The 16,147-nt window shown below is 32.5% G+C and overlaps 1 protein-coding gene across 1 annotated transcript; it reads right to left on the reverse strand.

Annotated features, from left to right (window-relative positions):
- Positions 1 to 15,259: 15,259 nt before the first annotated feature.
- Positions 15,260 to 15,958, reverse strand: LOC127148591 (uncharacterized). The gene is made up of 2 exons (XM_051082676.1): positions 15,820 to 15,958; positions 15,260 to 15,645 (listed from the first exon to the last, which is right to left on the reverse strand). Exons 1-2 carry the CDS (start codon positions 15,956 to 15,958, stop codon positions 15,260 to 15,262), a joined length of 525 nt encoding a protein of 174 aa, XP_050938633.1.
- Between the last annotated feature and the right edge of the window lie 189 nt (positions 15,959 to 16,147).

Here is a 16,147-nt window from a genome sequence, read left to right on the forward strand (position 1 = left end):
ACTTCTAAATTTCACGACTCAATGTAATCTCACCTCTTTGCCCCATGGAGTCTCACCTCATAGATCCTTTACAGTCAGTTGCTTCGCGCCTTCGCACCTTTTGTTTAGAAAAGGGGTCATAGCCTAGCGTAAAAGCATATTTGTCACACTTGCCCGTAGTGGTTTAGTGGTTCAAGTTGTCGATGCTGCTGATAGGTACTTTCTTGAGCCGATGCTCTTGGTTGAAAGTCTTTATTCTCTTGGGAGTGAATCCTAAATCATGCTATTTCATCCCTCTTCTTACTTATTCAGCAAATCTATTATAGAACCATTCCCATGGTGGAATCAATGAATTTAAGATAGAACAAACCCACTGAGAAATGACATTTTCTTTGATATATTCCCCATGAAGAAAAAGAAAGAAGGTTCAGTTCATGGCTTCCCGTTTAATCACCTAGTCCGAGCTTCAATTCCATAAACAAGTCCATCCGAAGGACTCTGTCAAAACTATTCAAAACATTAGTCATTCCTTGCTTTAGACTCCTAACTAATTAAGCTACAAAAGATGGTCAAAGAATTTGAGGCTTGGATTCACTTTATTCAATGATCTTGTAAATTGAATATGGAATCATACGAAGTAGGAGGGGTCCGAAGGACTTTGATATTCCACTTTATTCAAAGACTATGTCAAACATTAGTATTTCAAGGATTCTACTGATTTTGAATATTCCTTTGATTTTAGTAGGGTTGGCTTATAAATCATCAAAATGTCTTGTAAATCATTTAAGTAAGTTAACGCTTGGCCCCCCTTCGAAGGAGTGGGAGAATTCCATATCTGACATATAGTAGGTTTAGGAGTTTCTGCAGTCTCTCTTCTTCGAACCCTACGGTGTAGTAGGACATGTAGTGCCTCCAGTGCCTTACCTATGGTCCCTTACCTCTAGTGCCTCATTTATCGTCTTGTCTGATTTTTCTTTCTTTTCTGACTTCTCCGTCTGACCTTTCTTTTTGGTTGTGTTATGAAGCAAGAAAGAATTCCAAATCTCTACCCCTTTCAGTGAGTTACGAAACTCTTTATCACGATATGGAGTGGTTGAGGGCCCCTGTTCATTGATTCTACAAGCTGATTTTTTTGACTGAGTTTTGAGAATAGAACTTATATAGTTCGAGCTTTGGTACTCCGCTCCCTTTCTTTCTAACTCTTCCCCTATGGATGACTCTTAATCAAGAGATCTCGCTACCGCTGGCATATGAGTTCAGTTACCGACCCAGTTTTCAAGTTTCCATGGAACATAGACTCAAAGAATTTAAGGAGTGGGAAAAAAGAGAAAGATTCCTAAACAATGGACCGGTCTTCTTTGGGGTTCCTTCCTCAATGCAACTTCTTTGCTTTCTCTTTCGAAGCCTCGAGTGACTATGCTCCTTTGTTCGCGTGTACGATTGACCTAGTGAATAGACTAGTGGAGTATGACTGATTTGACCATTGGTTAACCTAGAATCGACAACTAAAGCATCTTTAGCAGAAACTGATGCAAGAATAGCTTCAACTGCAGAAAGGAAATTAAAGAACCTCCTAACGTAACAGCCTAGGACCCAACTCTTTCTCATTGGGCAAGCACTATGGTCTTTCGTGTCAAGAAGTCTGAATTTCAGTAGAGTGGCTTTATTATCATGCCCTTTTTTTATCTTCAAAGATTGAGGTTATTAAGTCATACGAACTCTTTCTAATGCTTTCCTCTCTTGGTCGATCCTATGAAGCTGAGAACAGATGTTCCGGTTTCATATTCTTGCATGCTGCAAATAGAGAAAACTCTGTGAAGAATGAAAGGGATCTAGCTTTTTCAGGTAATCCGAAGAGGTAAGTTGGTCTCGCTCTACAACTGAGAATTCCAAGACTGATGACTATCGGGAATGAGTTCTACTCTGCCTCAACAAGTAAGAAAACTCACCATACTTTCGATATAAAGGGGTTGGCCTCTCTATCTAATGCTTTAGGTTAGTCTGTCCCTCTAATCTGAGGATCACTCTTATTCATTCTCATACTTCATATCGAAAGAAGAGTTATGCCGAAGAAAGAGCTCTATCTTAGCTTCCGATGGTGTTTCTATCTCTTGCTTCTGCAAATGAGAATACCCTTGAATTTCTTCCAAAACAGATTAGGAATAGGGGCTTTCCTCAAGCCTACTATCAAATCCAACCTGGAAACTCTATCTCCCCCAAAAAACCCTCGATCTCTAAACCCCTTGTATAGGTTTGGGCAAGATGCCCTTACTTCCATTGTTGGTCGGGATCGTGGAACTCTCGCTCTGAAAGTTAGTAAGCACAAAAAAAATCTTCCCTGGGTGACTTGATCACCCTTTAGAAGGAGATTGTAGTAGTTGAGTCTGTGAGATTACTCGACCACCTTCTTTTATTTCTTTCATCCCCTAGCATCCTAGGATGTGTCTGACCCTTCTTTTCATGGACATAATGGACTTCCGCTCTCATGCATGAAAAAAGTTCATAAGAAAAGACCTCTCCTTTTGAGTCTGATTCAAAATAGTAGGCCCACTTCAGGGAAAAGAACTCTTTATTCGGAATTAAATAAAGCTAGGACGATTTGGTGAATTAAATATACGAAATATGTGTTTGAATTTAAAATATGAATTTTAAAAAAATTATTTGCACGTAACGATTACTTAAAAAAAGGTTGGTATTGAACGTCGTATTTAAAGAAATTAAGACATATTATTTTACGAAAACTAGAATGATTTGGTAAATTAAATATACGAAATCTGTTTATTGGATTCATAACCCTACCTACAAAACCCTTCCTCCAAACACATCTTATCATAACCCTAGGTTTATCATAACCCTACCCCCATAACCCAATCATTTCCCCCAAACGACCCCTAAAAGTTTACCATAATAATTTTTTTTATAAAATAAAGTTATTTCCCTTGCTATTTAAAAATTAATCTATAACAAACAATAACTTTAAATTTTAAATTACAAAAAAAAGTTAATTATAATTTTATTTTAGTTATTACATCTAAAATAAGATGTTTTGAATCTATTTATCAAACATTATAAACTTAAGTTAAAATTTACCAAACAATAATTACTTCTTTTTCACAACTGATTCTTACAATTATTTTAGGGATTACTGGATAAATTGCAAAATTAAAGGTTGAGTTTGGACAAATAGCAAAAGAGAATTTAATTATTAAAATGAAAAAAATTGAATAAATAATAAAAAATAAAAGTGTGAAATTGTCAAAAACACCTTCATTTGAATTAGAACGTACAACGTTAAAGAATTCAATTTGGAGAATTTCTAAATTGTTGTACTCTATAACTAAACCAAATATCACGAGCCTACTAACACTGTATCTAAACATATAAGTCAAAATTAAGCATCACCCAATATGGTCTCTAATAATACTGCATCTAAACATTCCATAAGTCAAAAGTAAATATCATCGAACAGAGTCTCTAATAACACTGTATCTAAACACTCTATAAGCCAAAAGTAAATATCACCCAATATGGTCTCTAACGCTTTTGGCTACCTATACAACGTGTTATAGGAGGGAAGCCAACGATCGAATGACCGAGGTCATTAGAAACTTATAGATGTCCACAACGATAAACTTCTTGCACAGTGAGATAAAACATAGTTGATAGTACCAGTGAAGTTGTAGTTGGTAAGTGAATATGTGAAGGCGTTGCAACTTTAGGACGACGTGACTATTGGAAATATGATTGACAACAAACCAGTTGTTGAGAGTTTCATCATTTTCATTTTATGTGACCAGTTTGCGAACAGGATTTTGAAAGCCAAATTTTAATGATGTTCAAAGTAGAAATAAAAATATAAAACATGTGTGCGAGTGAACAAGATCAGCGATCTAGATAGGTGATCATCAAAAGTTAGCCAAGATGATGAAATGCAAGAAAGGGTAGCTGAAACAATGATCATATACATGAAATTAAGTAGAAGAAAAAGAGATTTTAGGAGTGGCCAAGTGAATAAGGCGAGACTTATGATTTTTTGTTATATTATTTTATTTAAATTGCTAAATAACAATAACACCAACAATATAAAGTGGAAAGAAAAAATAATAAAGTTTTTGTTTGTCGTGAATAACTCGGAAAGTAGTTAAATAACTTATAATTTGATAATAAAATATAAATTCAAATAAAATACAAAGGAGAAAATTCAAAAAAGAAATCTTATTTATTTACAATTATATTGTATTCATATTTTCATTTTCATTTCAATCTTTCAACAATACCATTTTCGAATATAGGGTAATTGTTGTAATGTCTATCAATTTTGAATAGTGATACAATCAACAAATTGTTAAAATGAATAATCAAATGGAATATAAGCCTCAACAACACGCAATAACCATGATATGATAAACTTTCATTCCATGCACTATAAAAACTAAACATTAATTACTCGTTGTAGAGTCATAACAATAATAGAGAAAATTGAACTCAAAATACAGACTTTCTTGATATTGTTGTCTTTTAAAATAATAAAAGTGATAATCATAATGAAAAAATATATATATATATATATATATATATATATATATATATATATAATTGTTAAATAAAATAATAAAAATCGAGAAGAATGCACTAATTTTTGCTACTTGTTCCAACTTTAATTAATTGAAAGATTTAGAGAAAAGATCTAATTTCACTAGGATATTTCACAAGTGTCCTAAATTAATTTTTTTTATCTTGATTAGGATTTCCTGTATTTTTAAGACAATTTAACCTTATCATTAACATTAATTATATAGGTCTTTTGAAATTGAAATATATATTTTTCCTTATTTACATTATATTGTTCATTATTGTCTAAGTTCTAATTTCTTTAAATATTATAATAATTAATGTAAAATTATCATTGTAATAAATTAAACGTTACCTTATTTCCTTAATTATAATATTATTCATTATTAACAAATATGGAAATAATTTTTTTAAAATATTATAATGAATTCTGGTAATGAATATTATATTTCATATTATTTTCATCACTGCCTAATTTATTCCAATTTTTCATCAGACGTCGGCAACTTGTTATTCTTCAATTTCGTTAATTTCTTCAGTCAATCCCATTTTCTTCAAGTAAGCCTGATTCTGTCACCGAAAAATCGCTACATTCTTTCAATTTCAGTACATCCAGTTTCCTTATTCACGTAATTCTATTTCCTCCATCACCGATTCCAGTTTCGTATTCAACGATTCTCAATTTATTTCGTTTTTTCGTTATTCTCATACTTCCGATTAGTTGTCTTTCTCAATTTCTCATATTTTTCCTTACTCCATTACATCGTAAAATTCCTAGAACGTTTTAAACTTCGATTATGTAATATTGCATTTAGATATATACCACTTGATATATATAATTTATAAATATATGTTGACATATAGTTTTCAAAAAATATGACATATCGGTTATGTTATCTAGTGTATATATACCCCTTCATATATATACAATAATACATATAAATTGGCATACATTTATCGAAAAATAAAATATGTTAAATTGATTTATGAATAGTATATGAAATAATACATTGTATATCTTATGAATGAAAGGTTTTGTTTTCAGTTTGTTAAATTAGTTTATGTATTTTATTTCAAATATTCATATTATATGTAAAAAATAATAAGTTATGTTTGAAACAATAGTGATGTATGAAGGGTAGTATATTAAATATAATAAATTGAGGAACTTTGATTAGTATGCTGGAAGTTTATGAAAAAATATGGAAATAAAATAATTGAACTAAAAACTGGAATATGAATATTTCGAATAAAATTATGAAACAATGTACTGAAAGTCTAATAATAAGAAGGAAAAACTAATTCAATAAGGAAAACTTGCATCTCTTTCGGTTATTCCCAACATGTCTACAACGATCACATTTAACTCGTCTCTTGAACTCCATTTTAGAAGGAATTCTAATCTTCTTTGGTCAACCAACTGAACGTTTTACATTCGACAGGAGGATGTCGACTTCAATTTCTAAATTATTGAATATATCCAATAGTATATATGTAAGAAATCAAAGAAAATACTAATCGAGTCAAGAAAAAATAAAGAAAACGAAACAAAACATGAAGGAAAAAAACTGAACTATATGTGTCACTAAATACCTGTTATTGTATATATACAAATGTATATACTGATAACATCATCTGTGTATGCAGTAATATATAATGAAATTCAACTACAATTTATGTATTATTGAATCTATGCAGTAGTATATATGTAACAAATCACAGAACATAAATATGAATAATATGTATATATATGATAAATCACATGATAGAAGTAGATTAAACAGCGGTATATAAATGTATATATTGTTCATGAAAACTTTACTAAACAAAAATATGAATAAGATGATCGAAACATGCTGTAATTATTGAATATATGCAGTAGTATATAAATTAAGTAAGAATTATAGAATACGAGAAAAAATCTATGTATGTATTATTGAATATATGCAGTAGTATATATGTAACAAATCACAAAACATAAATATATTATTCAATATAATATATGAAAAATCAAAATAGGAGGAACATTACCAGAACATATACTACGAAACAAAAGAATAAATAATATATATATATAAAAAAGACTAACTGTATCATAAGAAGCAAATCAAAAGGGAAGAAGAAAAAACAATTTTTTTTAATAGAAATAGGAAAAGAATTTCGGCGCCAGAATTGATGATCGTGAGAAAATAACTTTTGATTGAGCATGAAATTGAAAATATTTATTTTGTATGATGATTAAAAATATTATTACCATATAAGATAATAATTTATATCATATTTAAATCATTCTAAATATAATAAATATTACATTAATAAATACAAATATATATGTATTATTAATTGAGGAAGTTACAATTGATACAATTAATATGATTGTTGATAATTAAGGAAAATAATATTCAAGATTAATGAAATTTGGGTAATAAGGTAAATTCACCCATTCTTTTATGAAAAATGTTAGTCTATTTAGAACTTTTATGAAATATACTAGAAAGAAAGGTTCATTGTGTAATATTATATAGTAATTTAGGCTATTCTAGTTGAAACTCGTAAGAAAGATTTAGAGAAAATACCTAATTTGACTATGAAATTTCATAAATATCCTAAAATAAGATTTTTTTTACTTAATTAGAAATTCACATATTTGTAGGACAATTTTAACCTTATGATTAACATTAATTAACCTTATGATTCAAAATTAAAAACTATATTTATCATTATTGTGTAAATTATAACTTCCTTAATTATGATCTTAATTAATGTAAAATCTTAATTATTAATGAAAAAAACGTTACCTTATATAATTTATTTTAAATTATCATTAAATAATATATCTTTGAATATGGAAATAATTTTCAAAATTCACTTTCTTAATTATTCATCAGCCGCATAATTCTTATATCCTCATCTCTATCGTCAACAGTCATTCTTCTCTATTACATCTATCGCCTGCAATTTATCCAATTTCTCCACTAATTTCGGTACATCCTCCGTCGGAAAGTTATCGAATTTCTTCACTAATTCCATCCAGTTTCATTCTTCATCTCCTTATATTTCGTCCATCCCCGATTTCGATTCCGTTATTCACAAAATCTCAATTTATTTCGTCATTTCGTTCTCCTCATGCATCTGGTTAATTGTCTTCTTTAATTCATTATATTTTTCTGTACTCCAATAAATCGTAGTATTTCTAGAACGTTTAATGTTATATTCTGAAATATTTGTTTTAGACATATACCACTTCATATATATAACAATATATATATTTATTACATACAGTTCCCAAGGAATTTCAATTGTCTGTTATATGAATTAGTTTATATATACCCTTCATATATACAATAATGCATATAAATTGAGATACAGTAACAAATTAATATGATGTGTGTGTTTTGTTATTTTTTAGATATATACCCCTTTACGTATACAATAATATACATAAATTGACATACAGTAATTGACGAATATGATCTGTGTGTTATGTTTTTTTCTATAGATATATACCCCTTCTTACCATAATACATATATATGGACATCTAGTAACCACAAAATATCAAATGTTTCTTCAAGTAAGCCCAATTTTGTCACCGAAAAATCGCAAGATTCTTTCAATTCCAGTAATCCAATTTCCTTATTCATGTAATCTTATTTCCTCCATCACCAATTCCAGTTTCGTTCTTCACCGATTTTCATGTTATATCGTTTTTTTTTTGTTATCCTCGTACTTTTGGTTAGTTGTCTTTCTCAATTCCTCATATTTTTCCTTACTTCATTACATCGTAGATTTCCTAAAATGTTTTAAACTTCAATTCCGTAATATTGCATTTAGATATATACTACTTGATATATACAACTTATAAATATATGTTGACATATAGTTTTCAAAAAATATGATATATTTGTTCTGTTATTTAGTGTATATATACGATAATACATATAAATTGACATACATTTACTGAAAAATAGGATATGTTAAATTGATTTATGAATAGTATATATAAAATTAATTGTATATTTTATGAATGAAAGGTTGTGTTTTCAATTTATTAAATTAAGTAATAAAAAATTATAGAACATGAGAAAAAAAATTGTGTATGTATTATTGAATATATGCAGTAGTATATATGTAACAAATTATTAAACATAAATGTATTATTCAGTAGCATATGTGAAAAATCAAAATAGGAGAACAATTACCAAAATATAGGCTACGAAACGGAAGAAGAAAGAACAAATTTTTGAAGGAAAAAAAATATATGCTACAAAACGAAAGAATAAATAATATACGAAAAAAAGACTAATTATATCACAAGAAGTAAATCAGAAGGGAAGAAGAAAGAATTTTTTTATTAATAGAAATTGAAGAAGAATGCCGACGTCGGAATTGATAATCGTGAGAAATTAATTTTTCGTTGAGCATGAAATTGAAAATATTTATTTTTGTAAGATAATTAAAAATATCAATACCATATAAGATAATAATTTATACCATATTTAAATTATTCTAAAGTCAACAAATATTATATTAATAAATACAAATACAAATATATATATATATATATATATATATATATTAATAATTAATGAAGTTACAATGTTGATTGTTCACACGAGATTTTCGAAGAAATTTAATTCGTGGAGTTGAACTTGTGTTGACGTTGTATTTTCGTTGATTTGATGCGATGAGATTCGATAGCTAGAATTTGATCCTCTGATTCTCTCTCGACTGAATGCTTACACTTGATTTGAAGAAGCGAAACACGTGATGTTCTTGGAGTCTTAGAAGAAAGCTTGTATCTTCAAAGGAGCTTTAATCTTTGAGGGTGGTCGATTTCAGGAGTTGAGGAGGCTTTTATTTCTTTGGAGAATTCTCTCTAGACCTTCTGGAGTAAAAAAATTTAAACCCTTGTGTTGGTCTGGTCCATGGACCATACCCATGGACTCAATCACATGGATTTGGGTCATTCTTATTTTTTTTTCGGCTCAATTGAATTTTATCCCAAGTAAATAATATTTAATTGAACCAAAATAATTAATTTGATCCAATTGCCATAATAAAAACACTTGACATCATTAGAATTGTCCAATTTGTCTTTAAATTTAATTTGGGACACATAGCTAATTTTTTAGTTAATCATAAATACAATTATTTTAGTAAATGATGTTGTGATTGGTTCCAAAATTTCTTATTCAACAACCTCCTTTCGAGATTTATGCACGTGTATGAGTAGGTGAATCTCGAAAAGATAAATTTAAAGTCCAAATACGAGCAGTTTTTTTTTGCTCAATTTGACATATCCAATTAATCAAACTATGAATTTAGCACATGAGTTTGATTTAAATTTGAAATAAGGGTTGGGATATGGCAAATCCTAAATTTGAGAAAAGCTTAAGGTTTTATCCAAAATTTACTTTAATTTGAGAATAAAAATTTAAATTTGATTATGATTTGATTTTTTGAGTTTTTGATTTTTTTTTAGATAAAATTTTGGAACCATATTTTGGTTTGAGATAAGAATGAGTTTCTATCATACCCTAATTTGTCTTATGTATGGATAAGAATTTGGAATGACCAACTTTAATATTGAGATTTAATTTTGAGATAAATATGAAATCTCAATCTTGGGATAAATTTAGATTTATGGCTCCAATTTAAATTTGAGATAAAAAAATGGAGATAAAATCTATATTTAAATTTTAATTTAGGGGTAAAATCTAAACTTTGAAATATTCAAATATGCTTAATTATCTAAAAAAGTGGAATTCGAGATTTTATTACAAGAATATTATAAGATAATTTAATTTTAATTTAATTTAAAAAAAATTAAAATCATTAAAATATGTTTAAATATCTCAAAAGTGGAATCCGAGATTTTATTCCAAAATAAAATATCATAAGATAATTGGATTTTAGTTTTATTTATTATTAAAAAAAATTAAAACCTTTCAAAATCCTATTAGGAATTGGACTTGTTAGCCTTATAAATAGACTTATACCTTGATCATTTTTTTCTCATCAAGCAGAACAAAGGTATGAAAGAAAAAAAAACTTCTCTTCTCCCTTTTTATTTTTATTTTTCTTCTTTTTTAATAATAATTATCTTTTTAAAAAACTTTCTATCTTTTTTTTAGGAATTAGAGTTATCGTGTCTCTCTTTACCTCTAGACGCGTCTTCAAAAGGTAAGAAGTCTTTTTTTTTTCGAAATCATTTGTAGAAGTAATTCCGCCATCAGCGATTTAACTTCTACTGGGAGACGATCGGGCTTTTGCCGTCAGATCCACCGCGCTGGTAGGAGCGATTGGACACCGTCGTCGTTTGCAGAGGTGATACTGCCATCGACGATCCAACTTCTATCGGGGGACGATCGGGCTTTTTCCGTCAGATCCATCGTCCTGGTAGGAGCGATCAGACACCTTCATCATTTGGAGAGGTGATACTGCCGTCAGCGATCCAACTTCTATTGGGGGACGATTAGACTTTTGCCGTCAGATCCACCGCCCTAATAAGAGCGATCGGACACCTTCGTCCTTTGGAGAGGTGACATTGCCGTCAGCGATCCAACTTCTATCGGGGGACGATTGGACTTTTACCGTCAGATCCACCGCTCTAGTAGGAGCGATCGGGCACCTTCGTCATTTGGAGAGATGATACTGTCGTCAGCGATCCAACTTCTATCAGGGGACGATCGGGCTTTTGCCGTCAGATCCATCGCCCTAGTAGAAGCGATCGGACACCTTCGTCGTTTGGAGAGGTGAAACTGCCGTCAGCGATCCAACTTGTATCGGGGGACGATCAGGCTTTTGTCGTCAGATCCATCGCCCTAGTAGGAGCGATCTGGCACCTTCGTCCTTTGGAGAGGTGATACTACTGTCGGTGATCCAACTTCTATCGGGGGACGATCTGACTTTTGCTGTCAGATCCACCGCCCTAGTAGAAGCGATCCAACATCTTCGTCCTTTGGAGAAGTGATACTGCCATCCGCGATCCAACTTCTATTGAGGGACGATCGAACTTTTGCTGTCAGATCCATCACCCTGGTAGAAGCGATCCGACTTCTACTGAGGGACGATCAGGCTTTTGCCGTTAGATCCACCGTCCTAGTAGTAGCGATCGGGCATCCTCAATATATCATTATTATTATTTATATATTTTATTTATTTATTTATTATTATTATTATTTTGACCTTCACTTCCTTTATGCAGGAATTCTACTTTTCGCCATGGTGTATTTCACCGAGTATTCTGATTCGACCAAAAGGTGTTTGATTATCCTAAAGGATGAAAATCAATCGTTGGATAGTGGGATCATTCTCCCTGTGAGAGAAGGGACATTTAAGAATATCACAAACTCTCAAATACTCAAAGACAATTTCATTCTTTTTCCTAAATGGTCTAAGGAAAAGTCTATAAATCCAAATTCCCCTTTAACATCTTGGTTCCTTGAATCCTCGATCCATAACAAGGCTCTAAATGAAAATCTAGAATCGACATTGGGTTGTCAAATGATAAGCGACTCAAAAATTCGTTGGGGCACTGTGCTCAAAGTCCATGGAGAATTTTACTTTCTCATTATTGGGAATGGTTAGAGCTTGCCGTTGCTAGAAATACGACAATACTAAAAAGAGCTTGTCTATTCGATATTGTGATGGCTTCCATGTACACATATGATCCAATAGCGATATTGTTCGGGCTTCACACCTCGGTTGGTGAGATGTCCATCTCCTTGTAGGACTTATGGGTACTAGGAGGACTCCCTATTAAAGGTAAATTTTATGAAGAAAACATTCCCTGCTATCAAGACTTATTAGAATCCCCTGATACATGTTCAAAAAGTTATGAGCATTTATTTACAGCTTATTATCACATTGCCTCCCAACGCATGGATCACTTTCAAATCCCTGTGAGCGAATAAATCTCTTTCTGGGTAACGCGATCTGAGGTAAAATATCCGAAGCCACCAGCCCGAAAGCCGAAAAAAACTTCTCGCCCCCGCTCAACACATAATCCAAATGGAACTCCCATCAAACGTCCTGACTGGTCTGAAGTTGAACTCAATCTATTCCTTGATTTAGGCGTTACAGAAGAACACAAGGATAAAACCTATCTGGCGGCATTTCTCTCTTACTGGCTGTGTGTGTTTGTGTTTCCTGACAAACAAATTTTGCTTCGTCTGGAGGTTTTTAAAGTTGCTAGCCTTATGGCAGAAGGCTACACCTTTAGCCTTGCTATCCTTGTTCTAGCCAATATTTATAGCGGCCTACGCCAGATTCATGATTCTACTTCGTCATTTTGGCCATTCTAATGCATGTTTTCCTATTCACTATGTTCATGGGTGGCATGCCCTTTACTTCAACACCCATTATAAGGCCCTTACTAGTCTTAGGGTTCCCCGTATGGTTAAGTTTTTCAGTGAAGGTGGGGCCAAATACTATACTAATCTTGAGGCTGGTACGCATATTCACAAGGGAAAGTATGTGTCATGGCACACGAGTCTTCAGGCAAAAAATAAAGATGAACTCTTAACGGATGATGGAACATTAATTAATTGGAATGCTTCATTCTTTATAAGCATTCGCTCTTGTTTTTTTATCCTCACAATATGGATCCTCTACGGTTATTGAACCTTATAGTCCTTGTCGCTTTGACCGACAGTTTGGTTTTTATCAAGACATGTCGTATGATTTAGGCAAGAAAATTCCCAAAGCTAATCTTGCCAACATACGCTATCATTTGATAGATCGTCCCACTCCCTCTCTTATCAAATCCAAAACAACTAAGAAAATTGAGCATAATCCTGATAGCGGAAATAAAAAATATGCTCCTCTAAAACTGAGGAACATCCCGTGGAGAAGGCTAAGGAAGGTACAAAATGTCTTGTGGCTACTTCGACCCCTTCTGCACAATTTAAATTTGCTGCTAGAAGTGGCGCTGACAATGTGCGTAAGGATCTTCTCATATTGTCAACTGGCAAACGTCCTTCTACACATACTGAAGATAGCCACAGCAGCAATGATGATCGTCATTGGAAGAGACCCAAAAGGCCTGACAAACAATCAATTGATTATGAAAAGCCTTCTATTGAAGTTCCCGACATTGCACAATTTTTTGACATCACCTCCCCCATGGTTTCTTTTCATCTCCTCTTATTCTTATTCTTATTCTTATTCTTATTATTATTCTTTTTTATATACCCTTTTTTTCTCAATCTCATTTCTTGTTGTGAACCTTATTTTGCAGTCTTCTTTAGGTGATCATGTCTTACAGATTGAAGGAACCTCAAAGCCAATGTCGACCTGTCCTCTTGTGACCAAGGCGTCCCCTCAACGAGTAGGAGGAATGGAGCCTATCACAACTTTTGAGATTTCTCATTTTTGTGTAGACAACTTAATTTCTGATCTCCGACGAAAAAACTGCCATAACTTTGTGGGAAAGCTTACGACAGAAGATCATTCGTACCCCTTTTGAGCGAGTAAGTAGTCTTGAACCAGAAATGCATAAGATCTTTGCTGCAATTACGACTAGTGGCAGCAACAACCTTGCCTTTTTAAAAGAACTCGTGGATGGTTACTTCCAAGGTGTAGAGAACCATAATCAAATGCGTTCCTTAATTTTGCTCCAATCAACTAAGGATGCTCAATTAACAGAGGCGAAAGGTTTTTGTGAAGACTTTGCGACTTGATGAGAATCGTATATTAGAGGAGACAAGTACTGTCCAACGCCGCCTTGCGCAACTATCTGCCAAAGAGGCTAAACTAGAAGCAAAACTAAAAGTGGTACGGACAGAGTCCACCAAACTTTCCGGCATAATTTCTAAAAATGGGATAGAGCTGAAGCAGAAGCAACATGAGATTTCAAAGACTTGCGAGGAAATTGACAAACTTGAATGTGCCCCCATCATTGGAGATGCTGATGCAAAAATGTTGTCAGCACTCCGTGAATCTTTAGAAAACACATTAGAAGAGCTTAAGAACCTTAAATGGACCCCTTGATTCACCACCTCCTTTTATTTATTCATTTTTTGCTATTTTAACTTTTGAATTAGAAATTTGTAATAAAATTTTTTACTCTTTGATCGCTCAACTTTTCATTTTCCTTATATTGAATACAATTTATCGTTGCCCTTTTTTTTTATTTAATTGGTATTCATATATATATTTAGATTGTTTGGGAGTCTCCATAATAAATGATGCTCTAATTATAGCCTTGGCTCAAGGACCTTTTTCTTTCTTTTTTCTTTATACGACTGAACTTAGATTTTTTAAATCGCACACGTACCCTTTATAATATATGGATCAAGTAGCGTAGTTCAATTTTTTTTATTTTACTAGACTGAACTTAAAGTTTCCCTTAAGCTGCTTACGTACCCTTTATAATATAGGGATCAAGTCATAACGTAGTTTAAATTTTTTTTATTTACATAATGATGTTAAGCATAAAATTTCTTGAGAAACTTGCTGTTGATTGGGCCAATTTTTAATCCATCTCGATCAACAATCTTGTACGCGCCATTTGTGTAAACTTCTTTGACAATATAGGGTCCGTCCCATTTAGGTGTAAACTTATTCCCGACGCCTTGTCGTGATGATAGGTCTTCTTACTGCAAGCACTAAATCACCAACTTGAAATGATCGGGGCTTTACATGTTTGTCAAAAGCTTTAGACATTCGGGCTTGGTAACATTCCAATGCTTGTTGAGCTTCTAATCACTTTTCATCAAGTGTTTCTAACTCTTGAAGACGTAACTTGACATTGTCTTCAGTAGTCAACCCTTCTTGCACTGCCATTCTTAATGATGGGATTTCCCTTTCGAGAGGAAGAACAACCTCTACACCGTAAATAAGCGAATATGGTGTAACCTCTGTAGGAGTGCGATGAGTGGTTCGATAAGCCCACAATGCTTCACCGATTCTTTCTTGCCAATCCCTCTTCGACTTGGAGACAATTTTTTTCAAAAGACTGCATAACGTCTTATTGAATGCTTCTGCTAGGCCATTCGCAGCTGCGTTGTACATAGATGCCTTGTATTGCTTGAACTTGAATTTTTCACATAACTTATCTATCATGCTATTGGAGAATTGTCTTCCATTATCTGTCACAATCCGGTGAGAAATACCGTATCAATAGATGATGTGGGTACGAATAAAGTTCGCCACGTTCTCTTTTTTGGCCTCTCTCAAGGGAATGGCCTCAGCCCACTTTCAGAAATAATTTGTTGCTGCAAGGATATAAGAATGTCCTGCTAATGATTTTGGTGTAATAGGACCAACCAGATCAAGTCCCCAAGCCTCGAACGGCCAAGAAGCCACAGTTGGATGTAGAGGCTCTAGAGGCTGATGTATGAAGTTTGCATGGTATTGACAAGCTTCACACTTCTTTACATAGTATATTGAATCTTGAACCATCTTAGGCCAATAATAGCCCATTCTTCTAAACTGAATTAAAGCTTTGGTTCCGATTGATGTGCTTCATAGACGCCTGCATGTTCTTCCTTTAGAGCTTTTATCGACTCTTCCTTTCCAAGACATCTAAGAAAGAGTCCTTCAAGAGAACGACGATATAAGGTTCCTTTGTAATAAATAAAGTGTGCAGCC

This window comes from Cucumis melo, chromosome 3 (assembly GCF_025177605.1).
Source record: "Cucumis melo cultivar AY chromosome 3, USDA_Cmelo_AY_1.0, whole genome shotgun sequence".
Taxonomy (NCBI): Eukaryota; Viridiplantae; Streptophyta; class Magnoliopsida; order Cucurbitales; family Cucurbitaceae; genus Cucumis; species Cucumis melo.